Source organism: Oncorhynchus gorbuscha, linkage group LG04 (assembly GCF_021184085.1).
Source record: "Oncorhynchus gorbuscha isolate QuinsamMale2020 ecotype Even-year linkage group LG04, OgorEven_v1.0, whole genome shotgun sequence".
Lineage (NCBI taxonomy): Eukaryota > Metazoa > Chordata > Actinopteri > Salmoniformes > Salmonidae > Oncorhynchus > Oncorhynchus gorbuscha.
The window spans coordinates 58,967,697-58,983,547 of NC_060176.1; the positions used below are offsets into that span (position 1 = coordinate 58,967,697).

Here is a 15,851-nt window from a genome sequence, read left to right on the forward strand (position 1 = left end):
GGTCTATCTTGTATTGCTCTTGCTGGACTATCAAGCTTTTCATTTGTTAATGTCGTCGTACCATCTGCAACAATGTTTCTTGTGTACAAACAACACTTCTCGAGTATGTTCAGAAAATAACAAATTACACTGCGGTATAGTATTGTTCAATGGTCTCTGTCTTCTGTTATAACAGCTAAGTGATGTTTAAGTGGAGCTGTTATAGAGAGAGAGAGAGAGAGAGAGAGAGAGAGAGTCCCTAAAATAAAAAGTGCAAGCCCCTTAGCTAAACAGTGTTGTATTGCCCTTCAGATGCAGAGGTAGGTAGGCTGCATCCCTCGCGACCTCCAGGCTGCCTCCATGGGCCAGACAGGGCCGAGGTCAAGTAGGCGCCATGAATCACAAATCCCTGGCTGATTTGTAAATTGTCGGGATATTGATTTACAAGGCTGTGGCTAAGGAATGAAATCCTCTCCCAGCAAACGTTGAAGATGGAAGTGTGCTGTGCGGGTGGGGGGAGGGGTGTAGTAATCACAGCAGATTGCTCTTAAAAGGAAGGTCATAGCCCACTCTTTGGGTGATTAAAACCTTTTTACCAGTGTCGTGTTTTCTCCCTCATCACACAGGCCATCATGGAGTGGGACCTGTTAACAATGGCCCACCAGAAACAACTCATGATTACTCCACATTATATACATAAACTCCAATGATTACATTCATTCATACAGTATGTTCATGTACATCTTGCTTATTTAAAGGTGATATATTCAGAAATAGCTCCGCCATTTCCTGGTTGCTAAAATTCGAATAGTTTGCCTAATTTCAGTTTGTGACAAAACAAGCAGTGTATAGTGTAGAAAATCACTTTACCACCTAAAACATATTTTCAATAACCGAAAATATTGTTTTCAGCTGTTTGAAGCTGCTGTACAAAACTGAAGGTAAAAGATGCAAATAAACAAATTTAAGAACGGGATGCATAGAAATAGCGCACATTGAACAGATCTGCCGCTTGTTAGACTTGGTTCAATGAGAATGACAGATTTATAACTCACATTTCTATGTGAATTTGATCGGGTCACCCGAAAAAGTACAGAATTTCAGCTTTAACACATAGTGAATTGTAGGTACATACATACATCTACTTAAAATCATCTTTCATGAGAGTTGCAATGTGATAATTATACCTGAGCTTTTCATGAACATTATACATATTTAAATGTTTACTTGTTCTTGTTTTATCACAATCTGTGTTGATAATCTTGTCATCATACTGTTGGTGTCGTCTGTGTTGGTGCCTCTACTCTCCGTCGGCACCTCTCTGGCTTTGTGCAGTACTCTTTGTTCTCACACTAGAATATTGCATATTTCCCTTCCATCTGGAGCATGAGCTGAGCTCAGCTGAAAGATTGATTTACCAGAGGTTCAATATAATTGGATCTCACTCCGTTTTCAGAGCAGAATATTTTGAATGTTAGGTGCAGCCAACATGAAGGGAGCGGGGGAGGGGGCAGCAAAGCATGAAAAAGATACTAGTTCTAAGTAGAATATCATTGACCAAAACTTATGATGTGGTTATTCCAGATGTGCTTCCCAGAAATGTGACCATTTCGGTCTTTGTGAATTTCAAATCAATATGTATTATTATTATTGTTTTATTATAAAATGAGAAAATATATGGATGGTAATGTAATGTGCAATGGTCCTGACTCATGGAGTTAGTTTCCTTCATTTTAAGAATATCAAAACATTACAATAACCGTATACCATGAAATTACATCTACAACATAATTAAATGTATTGTAAAGTAGGCCTGACAGTAGCTTACATTAGTCAGTGTCATCTCTGCTGTCTGTGTGTAGTTCTATCAGGTCTGTCTGTTAAACTCCAGTCCAAATAGCCATTCTAGTTTTACCCGAGGGAAGCTTTAGAGGAAATTTACAGGATGTAGAACAAGCAAGCATTGTCTGAGCTTGTCCTGACTCAGCCCTTCTTTTCTGTCTTGTAGTAGCAGACTGTCGAGTCTTGGAGGGATTGCAGAGGTTTTCGTCCATCCCCACCTACTTGCCTGTCAACTACCAGGTGGTCAACGCAGAGTCTGCCTTCTTCCTGAAGGAGGCCAACCAGGAGTTTATGAGGAACTCCAGCCTGCTGTCGCGAACAGAGCCCTTCTTCATTTATCAGGCCCGCAGCATGCCCTCAGTAAACGCCAGCTATGGACCCCTCTCTGTGGAGCAGCCTGTCCCCCCGGAGCTCATCCAGCACCCTGGAGCCTTTGTGGCGTCCTCCATGTTCACCTTCAACTGGAAGGTTCAGACCTTCATCATTCAGGAAAGGATCTACCTGGCCAAGCCCAGGGTCCAAGTGCTGTTCTATGTGGCCGGCAGGGACTGGGACGACTACAGCGCCATCGACAAGCTGCCCTGCGTACGCATGTTTGCCTTCCATGAGACCCAGGAGGTGCGTGGCACCTGCCAGCTGAAGGGGGAACTGGGGCTGTGTGTAGCTGAGCTGGAGCCCCTGGCTGGCTGGTTCAGCCCCCCCAGCGTAGTGCCTGGGCGTCAAAGGACCATAGAGTTGGCCGAGGGAACCACCGTGGAGCTCTACTACATGTTACAGTCAACAGAGGAAGGGGAGTGCCACTTGGAGGAGGCCCGGAAAGGCAACTCCATCCGCTCGGATCAGGAGGGTCTGTTCGGCTCATCCACCTCCACCCCCATGAGGAGGATCGGCAGTGTGCGTCTGTACCAGATCCCTGCCACTCCTTTCCTGACTGAACACAGGCTGGATAGTAACTTCCTGGTCATGGTGCCAGCCATGCCCATGAGGCAGAGGGACACTGTCTCTGCCTTCATCACTGCCTCAGCCTTCTCTCCTGTGGAAATGTTCACTCTAAGGTAAGACAATACTGTACATGCTCTGATATGAAAAGTTAATCATTAGACCTGTGCATATCTTCATACAAAGTGTCTCTGCAATGCTGTATTAAAGAGTGAAGTCTTTGAGAAATGAACAACTCTTTGTAATACAAATCAAATTCAATTGTATTTGTCACGTGCGCTGAATACAACAGGTGTAGTAGACCTTACAGTGAAATGCTTACTTACAAGCTCTAACCAATAGTGCAAAAAAGGTGAACAATAGGTAGGTAAAGAAATAAAACAACAGTTGTAATTTAATACACCCTAGTTGTAATTCAATTAGCAAGGAGTATAGGGCAAGTGTTACGTTTGGTAGTTTGGCTGTTAGTTCTGATTTAATTATAAAGTTACCTCAGTGTTTTTGCGGTCTCCAAAATGAAAGTTACTTTACTCATTTTCGCCAAGCTTATATAACTCCGTGAAAACAGGGAGTGGAGCATCTCTATCTCAGATAAATTGTCAGATTCATTGAAGCTGTAAATTGTAATTAGAATGTGCAGATGAGATTAAGTGATTTAGATAATTAACACACAATGCAAATGAGGATGTCATTAATTAAAATGCATTGCCATTAGCGTAATGACTGAAAGCCTGATCTTAATCACACTGGTTGGGAACATTTATAAACCATAAGAGATGTCGTGACTTAGGGTCAAGCCAATTTGTCAACCTGTGTCAATGAAAACAAGTCAACTGGCTGATTGGATTGTTTTCTGAGTAGGTGAGTGGAAATGCTGAAACTAGTTTAAGTTAGTTACACAATACTTTTCTCATCCTGAACCATGGAAATAGAGGACAAGTTGTCATAAATGTTCAATATATTCCATTGTTCTCAGAGTCTAGATTTGATGTTGAATATCTCTCTCAGCGATCTCTGACTTTCACATGAAATCTAAATTATAATCTAAATGAAAACTAGAACATAACATTTAATCACCAGATATTTATTCTGGTGAGATGAGCTAATGGTAAGTTTGTAAATAATTCTTTTTTTTTATCCCATTAATAAAAAACTGGTCACACAGACTTAGCCTGTGGTGTTTATATTTGGCAGTAGTGTATTTTGTGATTACCAGTCTGTACTGGCCAGCTGAGAGATTCAGATATGGAGAGACCTTTGGTTTCAGGCCTCTGCATGTTACTAGTTGATAAGAGTGTCCTCGTGTGTACATGTGTCATGCCCAATCACCAGGACAAGAAAATACTTAGATCTCTTCATACACACCGTTATTATGGTTTCTGTTCTCAGTCCCTCAACTTCCACCACCACTGGCTGCATGGTGTCTTATTTGTACTATTTTCACAACCAGAATACGGGCATAGTAGCAAGTGGAGGCGCGAACAGGCTGGGTTTTGATTCAATAACAAGTTGAAGTTGTGTTGAGGCTTGACCACTCACTGGCCAATCAGAACGGCTAAATACAGTTGAAGTTGTGTTGAGGCTTGACCACTCACTGGCCAATCAGAACGGCTAAATACAGTTGAAGTCGGACATTTACATACACCTTAGCCAAATACATTTAAACTCTGTTTTTCCACAGTTCCTGACATTTAATCCAAGTTACAGTTCCCTGTTTTAGGTCAGTTAGGATCACCAGTTTATTTTAAGATTGTGAAATGTCAGAATAATAGTAGAGAGAATTATTTATTTCAGCTTTAATTTCTTTCGTCACATTCCCAGTGGGTCAGAAGTTTACATACACTCAATTAGTATTTGGTAGCACTGCCTTTAAATTGTTTAACTTGGTTCAAACGTTTCGGGTAGCCTTCCACAAGCTTCCCACAATATTTTGGGTGAATTTTGGCCCATTCCTCCTGACAGAGCTGGTGTAACTGAGTCAGGTTTGTAGGCCTCCTTGCTCACAGACTTTTTTTTAGTTCTACCCACAAATTTTCTATGGGATTGAGGTCAGGGCTTTGTGATACCACTCCAATACCTTGACTTTGTTGTCCTTAGGCCATTTTGCCACCATTTCGGGGTCATTGACCATTTGGAAACCGCATTTGCAACCAAGCTTTAACTTCCTGACTGATATCTTGAGATGTTGCTTCAATATATCCACATAATTTTCCTACCTCATGATGCCACCTATTTTGTGAAGTGCACCAGTCCCTCCTGCAGCAAAGCACCCCCACACGCAGCATCTGATGAAGGCACAAAACACGACAGGACAGGGTGATACACAATCACGGCAAAAACACGACAGGAGTCGGACTCTAATCAGGGAAAATCGGGAACAGGTGCGGGAATGATGCTGCCACCCCTGTGCTTGACGGTTGGGATGGTGTTCTTCGGCTTGCAAGCCTCCCCCTTTTTCCCCCGAACGATGGTCATTATGGCCAAACAGTTCTATTTTTGTTTCAACAGACCAGAGGACATTTCTCCAAAAAGTATGATCTTTCTCCTCATGTGCAGTTGCAAACCGTAGTCTGGATTTTTTATGGTGTTTTTGGAGCAGTGGCTTCTTCCTTGCTGAGCGGCCTTTCAGGTTATATCGATATAGGACTTGTTTTACTGTGGATATAGATAATTTTGTACCTGTTTCCTCCAGCATCTTTACAAGGTTCTTTGCTGTTGTTCTGGGATTGATTTGCACTTGACGCACCAAAGTACGTTCATCTCTAGGAGACAGAATGTGTCTCTTTCCTGAGCGGTATGACGGCTGCGTGATCCCATGGTGTTTATACTTGCGTAATATTGTTTGTACAGATGAACGTGGTACCTTCAGGTGTTTGGAAATTGCTCCCAAGGATGAACCAGACTTGTGGAGGTCTACAAACATTTTTTTTCTGATTTATTTTGATTTTCCCATGATGTCAAGCAAATAAGCACTGAGTTTGAATGTAGGCCTTGAAATACAAACACAGGTACACCTCCAATTGACTCAAATGATGTCAATTAGCCTATCAGAAGCTTCTGAAGCCATGACGTCATTTTCTGGAATTTTCCAAGCTGTTTAAAGGTACAGTCAACTTAGTGTATGTAAACTTCTGACCCACTGCATTTGTGATAGAGTGAATTATAAGTGAAATAATCTGTCTGTAAACAATGGTTGGAAAAAGTTATCGTGTCATGCACAAAGTAGACATGCTAACCGGAGTGGTTGACAAACAAGTTTTAATGACTCCAACTTAAATGTATGTAAACTTCTGACTTCAACTGCACGTGGTTGCTTTAAGTTGTGTATTTATGGTATTTTATGTATTGCGTTGTCATCAATGGCAATTTGAATGTTAGTCTGTTATAGACTAGTTTGTTAAATAGCCTACAAAATAAAATAACAAAATGTTTTTGAACAGTAATTGCATGGCTTCAATATGGAAGTATATTGTTAACATAGCATTCACACTGAAATAGCCCTACTGTAAAATGCATTATGTCTGAGCCATGGAAATGCCAAATGTTGTCAGTGATCAAGATTAAATTAACTATTGATAAGAACTAAAAAGACAGTGAATAATTCAAATCAGATTCTAATAAAATTAAACGACAACTTGTTTTAAATAGGCTCTGTCTAAATACAGTTACAAGCACCATTATTGCTCTCTGTGGGCGTATAACATTGGGCCTAAGACAACGTAGACTATGGAGAGTTTTACGCACTTCCAACATTTTCACAGGAGCTGGGAAATTATCCAATATAAAGAGAGAGAGGGAATGTTCACTCACAGTTTAATGACCCAAATATACATAGCTATAGCTTACCATCGCCTTTGAAATGGCCATTAGTGACTTTCCCATGTGAAAGGTAAACAAACAAAGAGGAAAATATAGTCTATAAGGTTATTCAGCACCATGGACAGCAATCGGAATTCCCGCGATTAACAGTTAGGTCCATAGCATTTTTACAAAATGATCAATGAAAAACCATAAGCAGCTTTTTTAAATATCTTGATGTTCCTAAACAGGCTTCTTTGACACTTTTCATGCAATGGCCATCACACATAATGAGTCCAAATGTTTCACAGGAGCTGGACAAAGATAATATACAATACAGTGCCTTGCGAAAGTATTCGACCCCCTTGAACTTTGCGACATTTTGCCACATTTCAGGCTTCAAACATAAAGATATAAAACTGTATTTTTTTGTGAAGAATCAACAACAAGTGGGACACAATCATGAAGTGGAACGACATTTATTGGATATTTCAAACTTTTTTAACAAATCAAAAACTGAAAAATAGGGCGTGCAAAATTATTCAGCCCCTTTACTTTCAGTGCAGCAAACTCTCTCCAGAAGTTCAGTGAAGATCTCTGAATGATCCAATGTTGACCTAAATGACTAATGATGATAAATACAATCCACCTGTGTGTAATCAAGTCTCCGTATAAATGCACCTGCACTCTGATAGTCTCAGAGGTCCGTTAAAAGCGCAGAGAGCATCATGAAGAACAAGGAACACACCAGGCAGGTCCGAGATACTGTTGTGAAGACGTTTAAAGCCGGATTTGGATACAAAAAGATTTCCCAAGCTTTAAACATCCCAAGGAGCACTGTGCAAGCGATAATATTGAAATGGAAGGAGTATCAGACCACTGCAAATCTACCAAGACCTGGCCGTCCCTCTAAACTTTCAGCTCATACAAGGAGAAGACTGATCAGAGATGCAGCCAAGAGGCCCATGATCACTCTGGATGAACTGCAGAGATCTACAGCTGAGGTGGGAGACTCTGTCCATAGGACAACAATCAGTCGTATATTGCACAAATCTGGCCTTTATGGAAGAGTGGCACGAAGAAAGCCATTTCTTAAAGATATCCATAAAAAGTGTCGTTTAAAGTTTGCCACAAGCCACCTGGGAGGCACATCAAACATGTGGAAGAAGGTGCTCTGGTCAAATGAAACCAAAATTGAACTTTTTGGCAACAATGCAAAATGTTATGTTTGGCATAAAAGCAACACAGCTCATCACCCTGACCACACCATCCCCACTGTCAAACATGGTGGTGGCAGCATCATGGTTTGGGCCTGCTTTTCTTCAGCAGGGACAGGGAAGATGGTTCAAATTGATGGGAAGATGGATGGATCCAGATACAGGACCATTCTGGAAGAAAACCTGATGGAGTCTGCAAAAGACCTGAGACTGGGATGGAGATTTGTCTTCCAACAAGACAATGATCCAAAACATAAAGCAAAATCTACAATGGAATGGTTCAATAATAAACATATCCAGGTGTTAGAATGGCCAAGGCAAAGTCCAGACCTGAATCCAATTGAGAATCTGTGGAAAGAACTGAAAACTGCTGTTCACAAATGCTCTCCATCCAACCTCACTGAGCTCGAGCTGTTTTGTAAGGAGGAATGGGAAAAAATGTAGGTCTCTCGATGTGCAAAACTGATAGAGACATACCCCAAGCGACTTACAGCTGTAATCGCAGCAAAAGGTGGCACTACAAAGTATTAACTAAAGGGGGCTGAATCATTTTGCACGCCCAATTTTTCAGTTTTTGATTTGTTAAAAAAGTTTGAAATATCCAATAAATGTTGTTCCACTTCATGACTGTGTCCCACTTGTTGTTGATTCTTCACAAAAAAATACAGTTTTATATCTTTATGTTTGAAGCCTGAAATGTGGCAAAAGGTCGCAAAGTTCAAGGGGGCCGAATACTTTCGCAAGGCACTGTAAATAAAAAAGGAATGTCTGTCGACTGTTTTGCTGCTTGTGATATTTTAATAAAACATTGTTGATGTACTGTGTGTGCACCTCCGCTGGCAAAATCAATGCCATAATCAAATGCGTTACTGCTAAGACCAGCTTTTAGTAGGTCTTAAATATCCCTAGTTGTGCACACGTTTTTAAGGACACACCTCAAATATTTCCTCCCCTCCAAACTCAGCGCAGGAGAGCTGAGACAGGTAAATTACCGAACCTGGTGTAAGTGGTGTAGTGAAGGGTATATGCAGTTATACACCATTTACCCACTTATTTTTCAGTGGGCATTGTGTATACTCACTTCTTAATCCCCACAATGCATATGAAAATAGTGTAGTGGAGGTATATGCCGTATCAATTAATAAGGCTGATGGAACAGATCAGAATGTTTAGCTTAAAATCTTCATAAATGATTATTTCTTCACATTTTAGGTGCAGCAACGTGCACACAGTGCTAGGTCTACACACGAATGACACCATTCTACAATGCGCACCGCACATGCGAGCGGTTTAATGGACAGCGATGGAAATATATGGCAGTGTGCCAGTTTTTACATTACGAAATTGCAAACTGACATGCGTTTGACACTTGTGCCTTCCTACCGCCAGCCAAAAATAGTGCCCGTAGTCTCTCTACATAGTAAACAGTAACCTACTATGAGCCACTTCATTCAGCAGTATACAGATCAAGCTCAATGTAATTACAGCCTGTCAGTGGTACTGTAAACAACTTTATCCTTATCCTCTGATTCCCACTCTCAATCTTCACCTCCCTCAACTCCATGTTTATTCAGAGACTCATGCTGTGACAGAAACCAGAGATGAGAACTCAAGTACAATCATAGCCAGCCAATGGGTTGTTTGATTGACACCTAATTTCTGGACCCTCTTGAATATTTTCGTCTTGTTACAACATGTCTAGTGTGATTGGAATAGAAGGAAGTTAGGATCTGGCCAAGATCCATGGGTGATTAAAAACTCAGAAGGAAAGATTCTATCTTTACTCTAATTTGTGTACTTTCAAGTTAATTCAGACTGACAACATAAACAAGCAGATTGAAAGAATCTAATATGGATTGTGAAGTGATTGTGCAGATTTTTTGAACTTCACCTTATTTAATAACAGGAGAGAAAAGTGATCAAACTTGACAATCTATCCTTTGGAAGAAACATATTTGTCCATACCTTTACCTTGGTTTCAGATGGAACAATCTCCTCCACCAGATCACAAAGGCCTGACTACTTGGAGCTGTTCAGAGTCCAAATGACCACTGAATGACAAATTACTCTCTATAGGCTGAGACATATACAGTCTCTCTTGCTTCCAGTCTCCCAAAGGAAGAATTCTTTTCACCATGGTATATTTTTGCATGATCGGAAATTGTCCCCGTATTTAATTACAAAAGTGTCCGTCATTTTGAATGCTACTCTCAATATGAGTATTGGTTGATTCAATACTGCTAACATGAGTCAGTGTTGAGATTTGCAATTACCAATGGCAATTACCGTAATGTATCTAAACAACTTGAACAAGTTTTGAAATCAGAGGAACATTGCTGTACACCATAACAAACATTCTGGACTGAATATGACTGAACTGGATTAGGCCTGATAATTGTTTATTCTTCATAGTTGATTCTCACTTGATATTTTCATGCTGTGTTAAATTGATGAGTGGGTAGTAACAGAATGTCTACACAACTGATTGCACTATCAAGTCCAATTATGCCATTTCATCTTGTTTATGTGTATTGGATTCCTGCAACTGGGCCAATTCATCTCCTTTCAAAAGAGAAAAATTAGAAAAAAAAGCATAGGAATAAGCCTAGCATCCACAAATTGAAGGACAATTAACATAATGCAAGTAATACATAACATGAAGTCATTAGCATAATATGTTTTCAGCAATCAGTGTAAGACTAGTATGGTTATAAGTCATTGATAATTTACTATCCCTCAGTATTAGATGGTTTATATGCAAATCAGATTTTCAACAATAGCTAGAATACAGACTTAAAATGATATTTTCCCCAGGACAAAAGCATACAGTACCATAAAGAAAGGCAAGTTCACTAAATAAAAGTGCCCTACTTACAAGCAATTCAATCACTCAGCATGCTAACCGCCGACCAGACTTTCTTTGTAGCCTATGTACTGTTGATCAACATCAATGGATTCTCCAGGTTGCTTGCATTTTGACGTAGATTGATGGGAGTCACACAATGACTTGCTATTAGAGGATGGTTACTATGTTCCTGTCTAATTATCTAAAGTAGCCTCCGCATCCAAACAAGTGCAGAGTTCATATCTAGAACAGGGAGATGTGCATTAGATCTAAGGTAGCTCAATAACACAATGCAGTGTTTCATGATGAAACTCACTAGGCTGAGACATTATAAAGTGAGGATCACGTCTTAGAAGTTCTTCTGAAACAACCTCTGTGTGATCAGAAAAGTGTCATTAGATGTCCTTAGCATGGCCTCTTTCATCAGGGACAGCAGTGACTTCAGGGTAGATTGAAAACAGAGCACTGATTCAATATTGGAATCAATATATTGGCATGGAATAACACCACTTGATTACATGTTTCTTTCAAGGTGGGTCTCAGGTTTTTATAGACTGAGACTGTGTTTGTGTATGTGTGCGTGTCTGTGCGCATTGTGCAGTGCATGGTTGTGTGTATGTGGGTGTTGTGCATTATGTTGATTTGTTTTGTGTGTGTCTGTGTTTACTTTTACCGCCAGATAAATACTGTTGCTTCTCCCCTCGTAATTTGTTTGAATAATTTGCCTTCCACCAAGAACAATTTACAAACATTTGTCTGAAAACAAATTTAAATACAACTTGGAGCTGTTGCCTGTGGGAGCAATAGGGAAGTGTGTGTGTAACGTTTGCGTCCAACTCACACTCTCAAACACTTAGATCCCCAGCTCACTCTCCAAATCCCAATCACCGGAATTCTAATCACCTGTTCACACACCTGCATGCCATCATCCCACACTATTTAGTTCAGTTCCTTGCACCCCATCACTGTGAGGTATTGCTTGTTTGTTGAGACACACTTTTTCAGAGCTCTGGTTTTTCCCGTCCTTCTCGCCTCCTGTGTATGATAGTTTTTGCCTGCTTCACTCACAACGCCTTTTGCATATTCCCTGCCAGTACTGTTGACATTTTTTTAACCTACCATGTATGACCTTTTGCCTGCCCCTGGACCCAGCTACCTACCTCCTCCTATGGTCCCCTTCATTAAACAGCTGCTGCGCTTTGCACTTGAAACCAGCTCTCTGTCTCCCTCGTGTTCATTTCAGAATACCTCCCCAAAAACGACAATTGGATTCAGTGGATTGCAGCTACGTCTAGCCCGACAGGAGGAACGGATTGATGAACTCTGCGACCTCCTTCGCTAGTCCATTCCTGCTTCAGCAATATCAGGTGCCACAGCCTCCTCTCGTTCATTCCCTACTAGATCCATGCCTAATCAATATGACGGCTCCCCAGTGAAATGTCAAGGATTTGTCATTCAGTGTAACCTGTACATAGGCAATCACCCTGGGCAGTCGCCCATTGCCTGCGATTCTTCCACGCCCTTCTCTCATCCACAACGGTCCAATAGCCCCAAACCCATGCAGCTCGGCCGCGCCCCTCTAACGCCGGCTGAGAGACAATGGAGGTTACGTGTGAACCTGTGCCTCTATTGTGGAGAGAGTAACCACCTACTCACTAGCTGTCCAATTCGCTCCCCACGAGGGGTTGACCATAACCCCTCCACTTCTGCCGAGGTAAGCACCTCTACGTTTTTGAATATTACCAAAAGGCAGTTTGGTATCCCGGCTCTTCTTTCTGCTAATGGGTTTACTCCGTTTGTGGAGGGACTATTGGACTCGGGGGGCTGCAGGGAATTTCATTGACGAATAATTGGCACAACAGTTAAAAGTCAAACTAATCCCTGTTAATTCTCCCTTTAGGATTAATGCGCTGGACAGACAACCTCTCGGAACTGGTCTTGTGATTCGCATGACCGACGGTATCACCCTTCAGATTGGCCTCCTTCACTCTGAGGTCATTCACGATCCTGCAATCTCCTGGCAACAAAGGAACTGCTGCCATGGTCTCCCGCCTGTTTTAAGAACTGCTTCAGTCTACCCTGTCGAGCCACCTCTATAGAAGTGTCATGATGTGGCCCTTTCTGGGTGTAGATCGTGGCTTCCCCTTCTCCCACTCTCTCCCACACCCTGGTTCTGTTATCTCCGGTCGTAAATTCCTGGCGGAGACACTCTTCCCCTTTTCATACAGAGAGAGGCCACAGAGTGAACAAAGGATTTCACGTGGCCAAACTCCTAAATCTCCAAAATGGGAAAATGAAACTATATGTCCACTTGTGAGAATGTGAGAAGGGTCCGTGGACACTCCTCAGTCTCAGTTGCTAATATATGCATATTATTATTAGTATTGGATAGAAAACACTCTAAAGTTTCCAAAACTGTCAAAATATTGTCTGTGAGTATATCAGAACTGATATTGCAGGTGAAACCCTGAGGAAAATCAAAACAGGAAGTGGCTTCTATTTTGAAAACTCCATGTTCCATAGCCTGCCTTTGCTGGATTTAAAGGGATATTAACCAGATTCCTTTTCCTATCGCTTCCTCAAGGTGTCAACAGTCTCCAGACATAGTTTCAGGCTTTTATTTTGAAAAATGAGCCAGAACGATAACATCGCGTCAAGTGGTCACATGAGTTTTGCTCGCGCAACAGAGTTTGGATAGGTATTGCTTTTCCCTTTCCTACTGTGAAAGACATTTGCGGTTGATATATTATTGATTATATATTTTAAAAACAACCTGAGGATTGAGGATTGTGGACATTATGGAAACTATTTTGAATTTTCGACTGCGTTGTCGTGACCGCTCTTTCCTGTGGATTTCTGAACATAACGTGCCAAACAAACGGAGGTATTTTGGATATAAAAATAATCTTTATGGAACAAAATGAACATTTGTTGTGTAACTGGGAGTCTCGTGAGTGAAAACATCCGAAGATCATCAAAGGTACACGATTAATTTGATTGCTTTTCTGATTTTCGTAACAAGGTGACCTGATGCTAAGTGTACTTAATGTTTTGTTGTGCGATCGATAAACTTACACAAACGCTTGGATTGCTTTCGCTGTAAAGCATATTTTCAAAATCTGACACGACAGGTGGATTAACAAAAGGCTAAGCTGTGATTTCATGAATATACATATTTTTTGTAATATTTGAATGTAGTGCTATGCTATTCAGCGGTTGTTGATGACACTTATCCCGTTAGTGGGATTGCAGCCATAACAGTTAAGGGACAGTTGTGTTGAGTGTGTTTCATTTGGTGACCTCACGAAGGACAGGAAATAGACAACCATATTTCTGAATATGCACATTTCTCAATTATGGTGTTTGCATCTAATTGTTGTATAAAATGAATGAGTAGAGATTAAACTATTTGTGAAATTATGTGATGTTAACTTTTAATTTTGAGAGAATTGTATTCCCTGTAAAGTTGAACAAGTCAGCGGCCACACCCCTGTGAGCACAGACATGATCTGGCATCATGAAACCACCTTCTTCTATTGTTACGAATACAACCCTATCCTGAGGAAATCCTCTTCAGACAACACATGCTGAGGTGGCAAAGGTTTGAGTACAAAGACTAAGTGAACCCACAGCTGGCGCTGTGATTGCGAATATTGAGTACCAAAACTATACCACGTGGAGCATAGGCTACACTGCTGGAAATGGTTAAACTCAGACTATCGATCCCTAAAGAATAAGAGCAAATCATAGATACCAATTACTAGTCTGCAGCTAGAAATTGTTAACCTGGAATGTGAATACCGACAACCGAGAAACATCTACTCTAAGAACAATATCAATTACAACAGACACTATCAGGAACCGCCGATCGAGAAACCACCATGAGTAACCAGAGACTCTGATGAACTGACTCTCCAACACAGAAGACAACGACATATGGGTGTAAATATATTATTTGCAATCATTCCCAAAGGAGCGAGTGTTCATGTGCAAAGGATTAGCATTTCAATGCTGCAGACATTTTTTGGTATCCTTCCCCAGATGTGTGACTTGACACGATCCTGTATCGGAGCTCTACGGACAATTCCTTCAACCTCATGGCTTGGTTTTTGCTCTGACATGCACTGTCAACTGTGGGACCTTATATAGATGGGTGTGTGCCTTTCCAAATCATGTCTAATCAATTGAATTTACCGCAGGTGGATTCCAATCAAGTTTTAGAAACATCTCAAGAATGATCAATGGAAACAGGATGCACCTGAGCTCAATTTCAAGTCTGGGCTGAATAATTGTGGGGACAACATCACCAATGCAATTCCTAATGAAACCAGTGGTTAGCTCATTGATGTTATTGGTGGAGTCTCAGAACATATTCCAATCAGCACTAGCAAGCACTAGCAAGCAAAACAAGCAAGGCTTGTTTATAGCCAAGGCTTGTTTATAGCCTTGCTTGTTATTCAGAATGTATACAACAGTCACAATAGCAGCTGAAAACTCTCTTGGGAAGTAAAAGGGTTGGCATTTGACCATCAGGTATTCCAAGATGGGTGAGCAATGGGCCGAGACTTCCACTGCGCTCGTGTCGGCACACCATTTGTTGTTGTTGAAGAGGCAAACACCTCCCCCAATCAATTTCCCTGATTGAGTACACTGCTGTACAGTCCTGTGTGTGTGCACGCAGGACCAGATGCACACTCTGAAAGCCAAAAGCATGAACTACTTAGGGAGAATAAATTTGCCTCATCTTTAAAAGGCAATGCATCAGTAAGCACATTATCATTATGTGTGCTGATGGACAGTGAACTAATGTATGCAGCGATGGCCTGAAAAAGAAATCAGCAGGTGCAGGATACTATGACTCAGAGAATGCTCAGAGGAGGGGAATGGAGGAAGGGACTCGCAGAGATGCCAGGTCTTTACTATAGCTTCAGGGCGAGTGTGTTTGAATGCTGGCAGGTGAGTGGGCTGGTGAGTGGGCTGGTGAGTGGGCTGTGGTAGTGCGTGGTGGACTGTGGCTGACTGTGAGTTAATTAGCTTTCTTAAGTTTTTCCTGGACAGATTTGACTTCTGATTATATAACAGCATGACCCATAATGCTTCAGTAACATTGCTCTACTGTTGAATTGGTTGTAGTCCCTCTCTTTCAATTCCTAACACAGAAAGGCATATACTCAGCTTTTGCTCTAAACCTCTATTCTACTCCAGGCCTTTAGATGGGGTTTCTTATTGGT

General features: G+C 41.2%; 1 protein-coding gene across 1 annotated transcript in view; it reads left to right on the top strand.

The window, feature by feature from the left end:
• The window catches only part of LOC124034367 (transmembrane protein 132C-like), a 239,430-nt gene that overhangs the window by 33,856 nt on the left and 189,723 nt on the right, over positions 1-15,851 (top strand). The window contains exon 2 of the mRNA XM_046347473.1: positions 1,988-2,876. Within this exon, the coding sequence (XP_046203429.1) occupies positions 1,988-2,876 (889 nt within the window). The remainder of the gene's footprint in view (positions 1-1,987; positions 2,877-15,851) is intronic.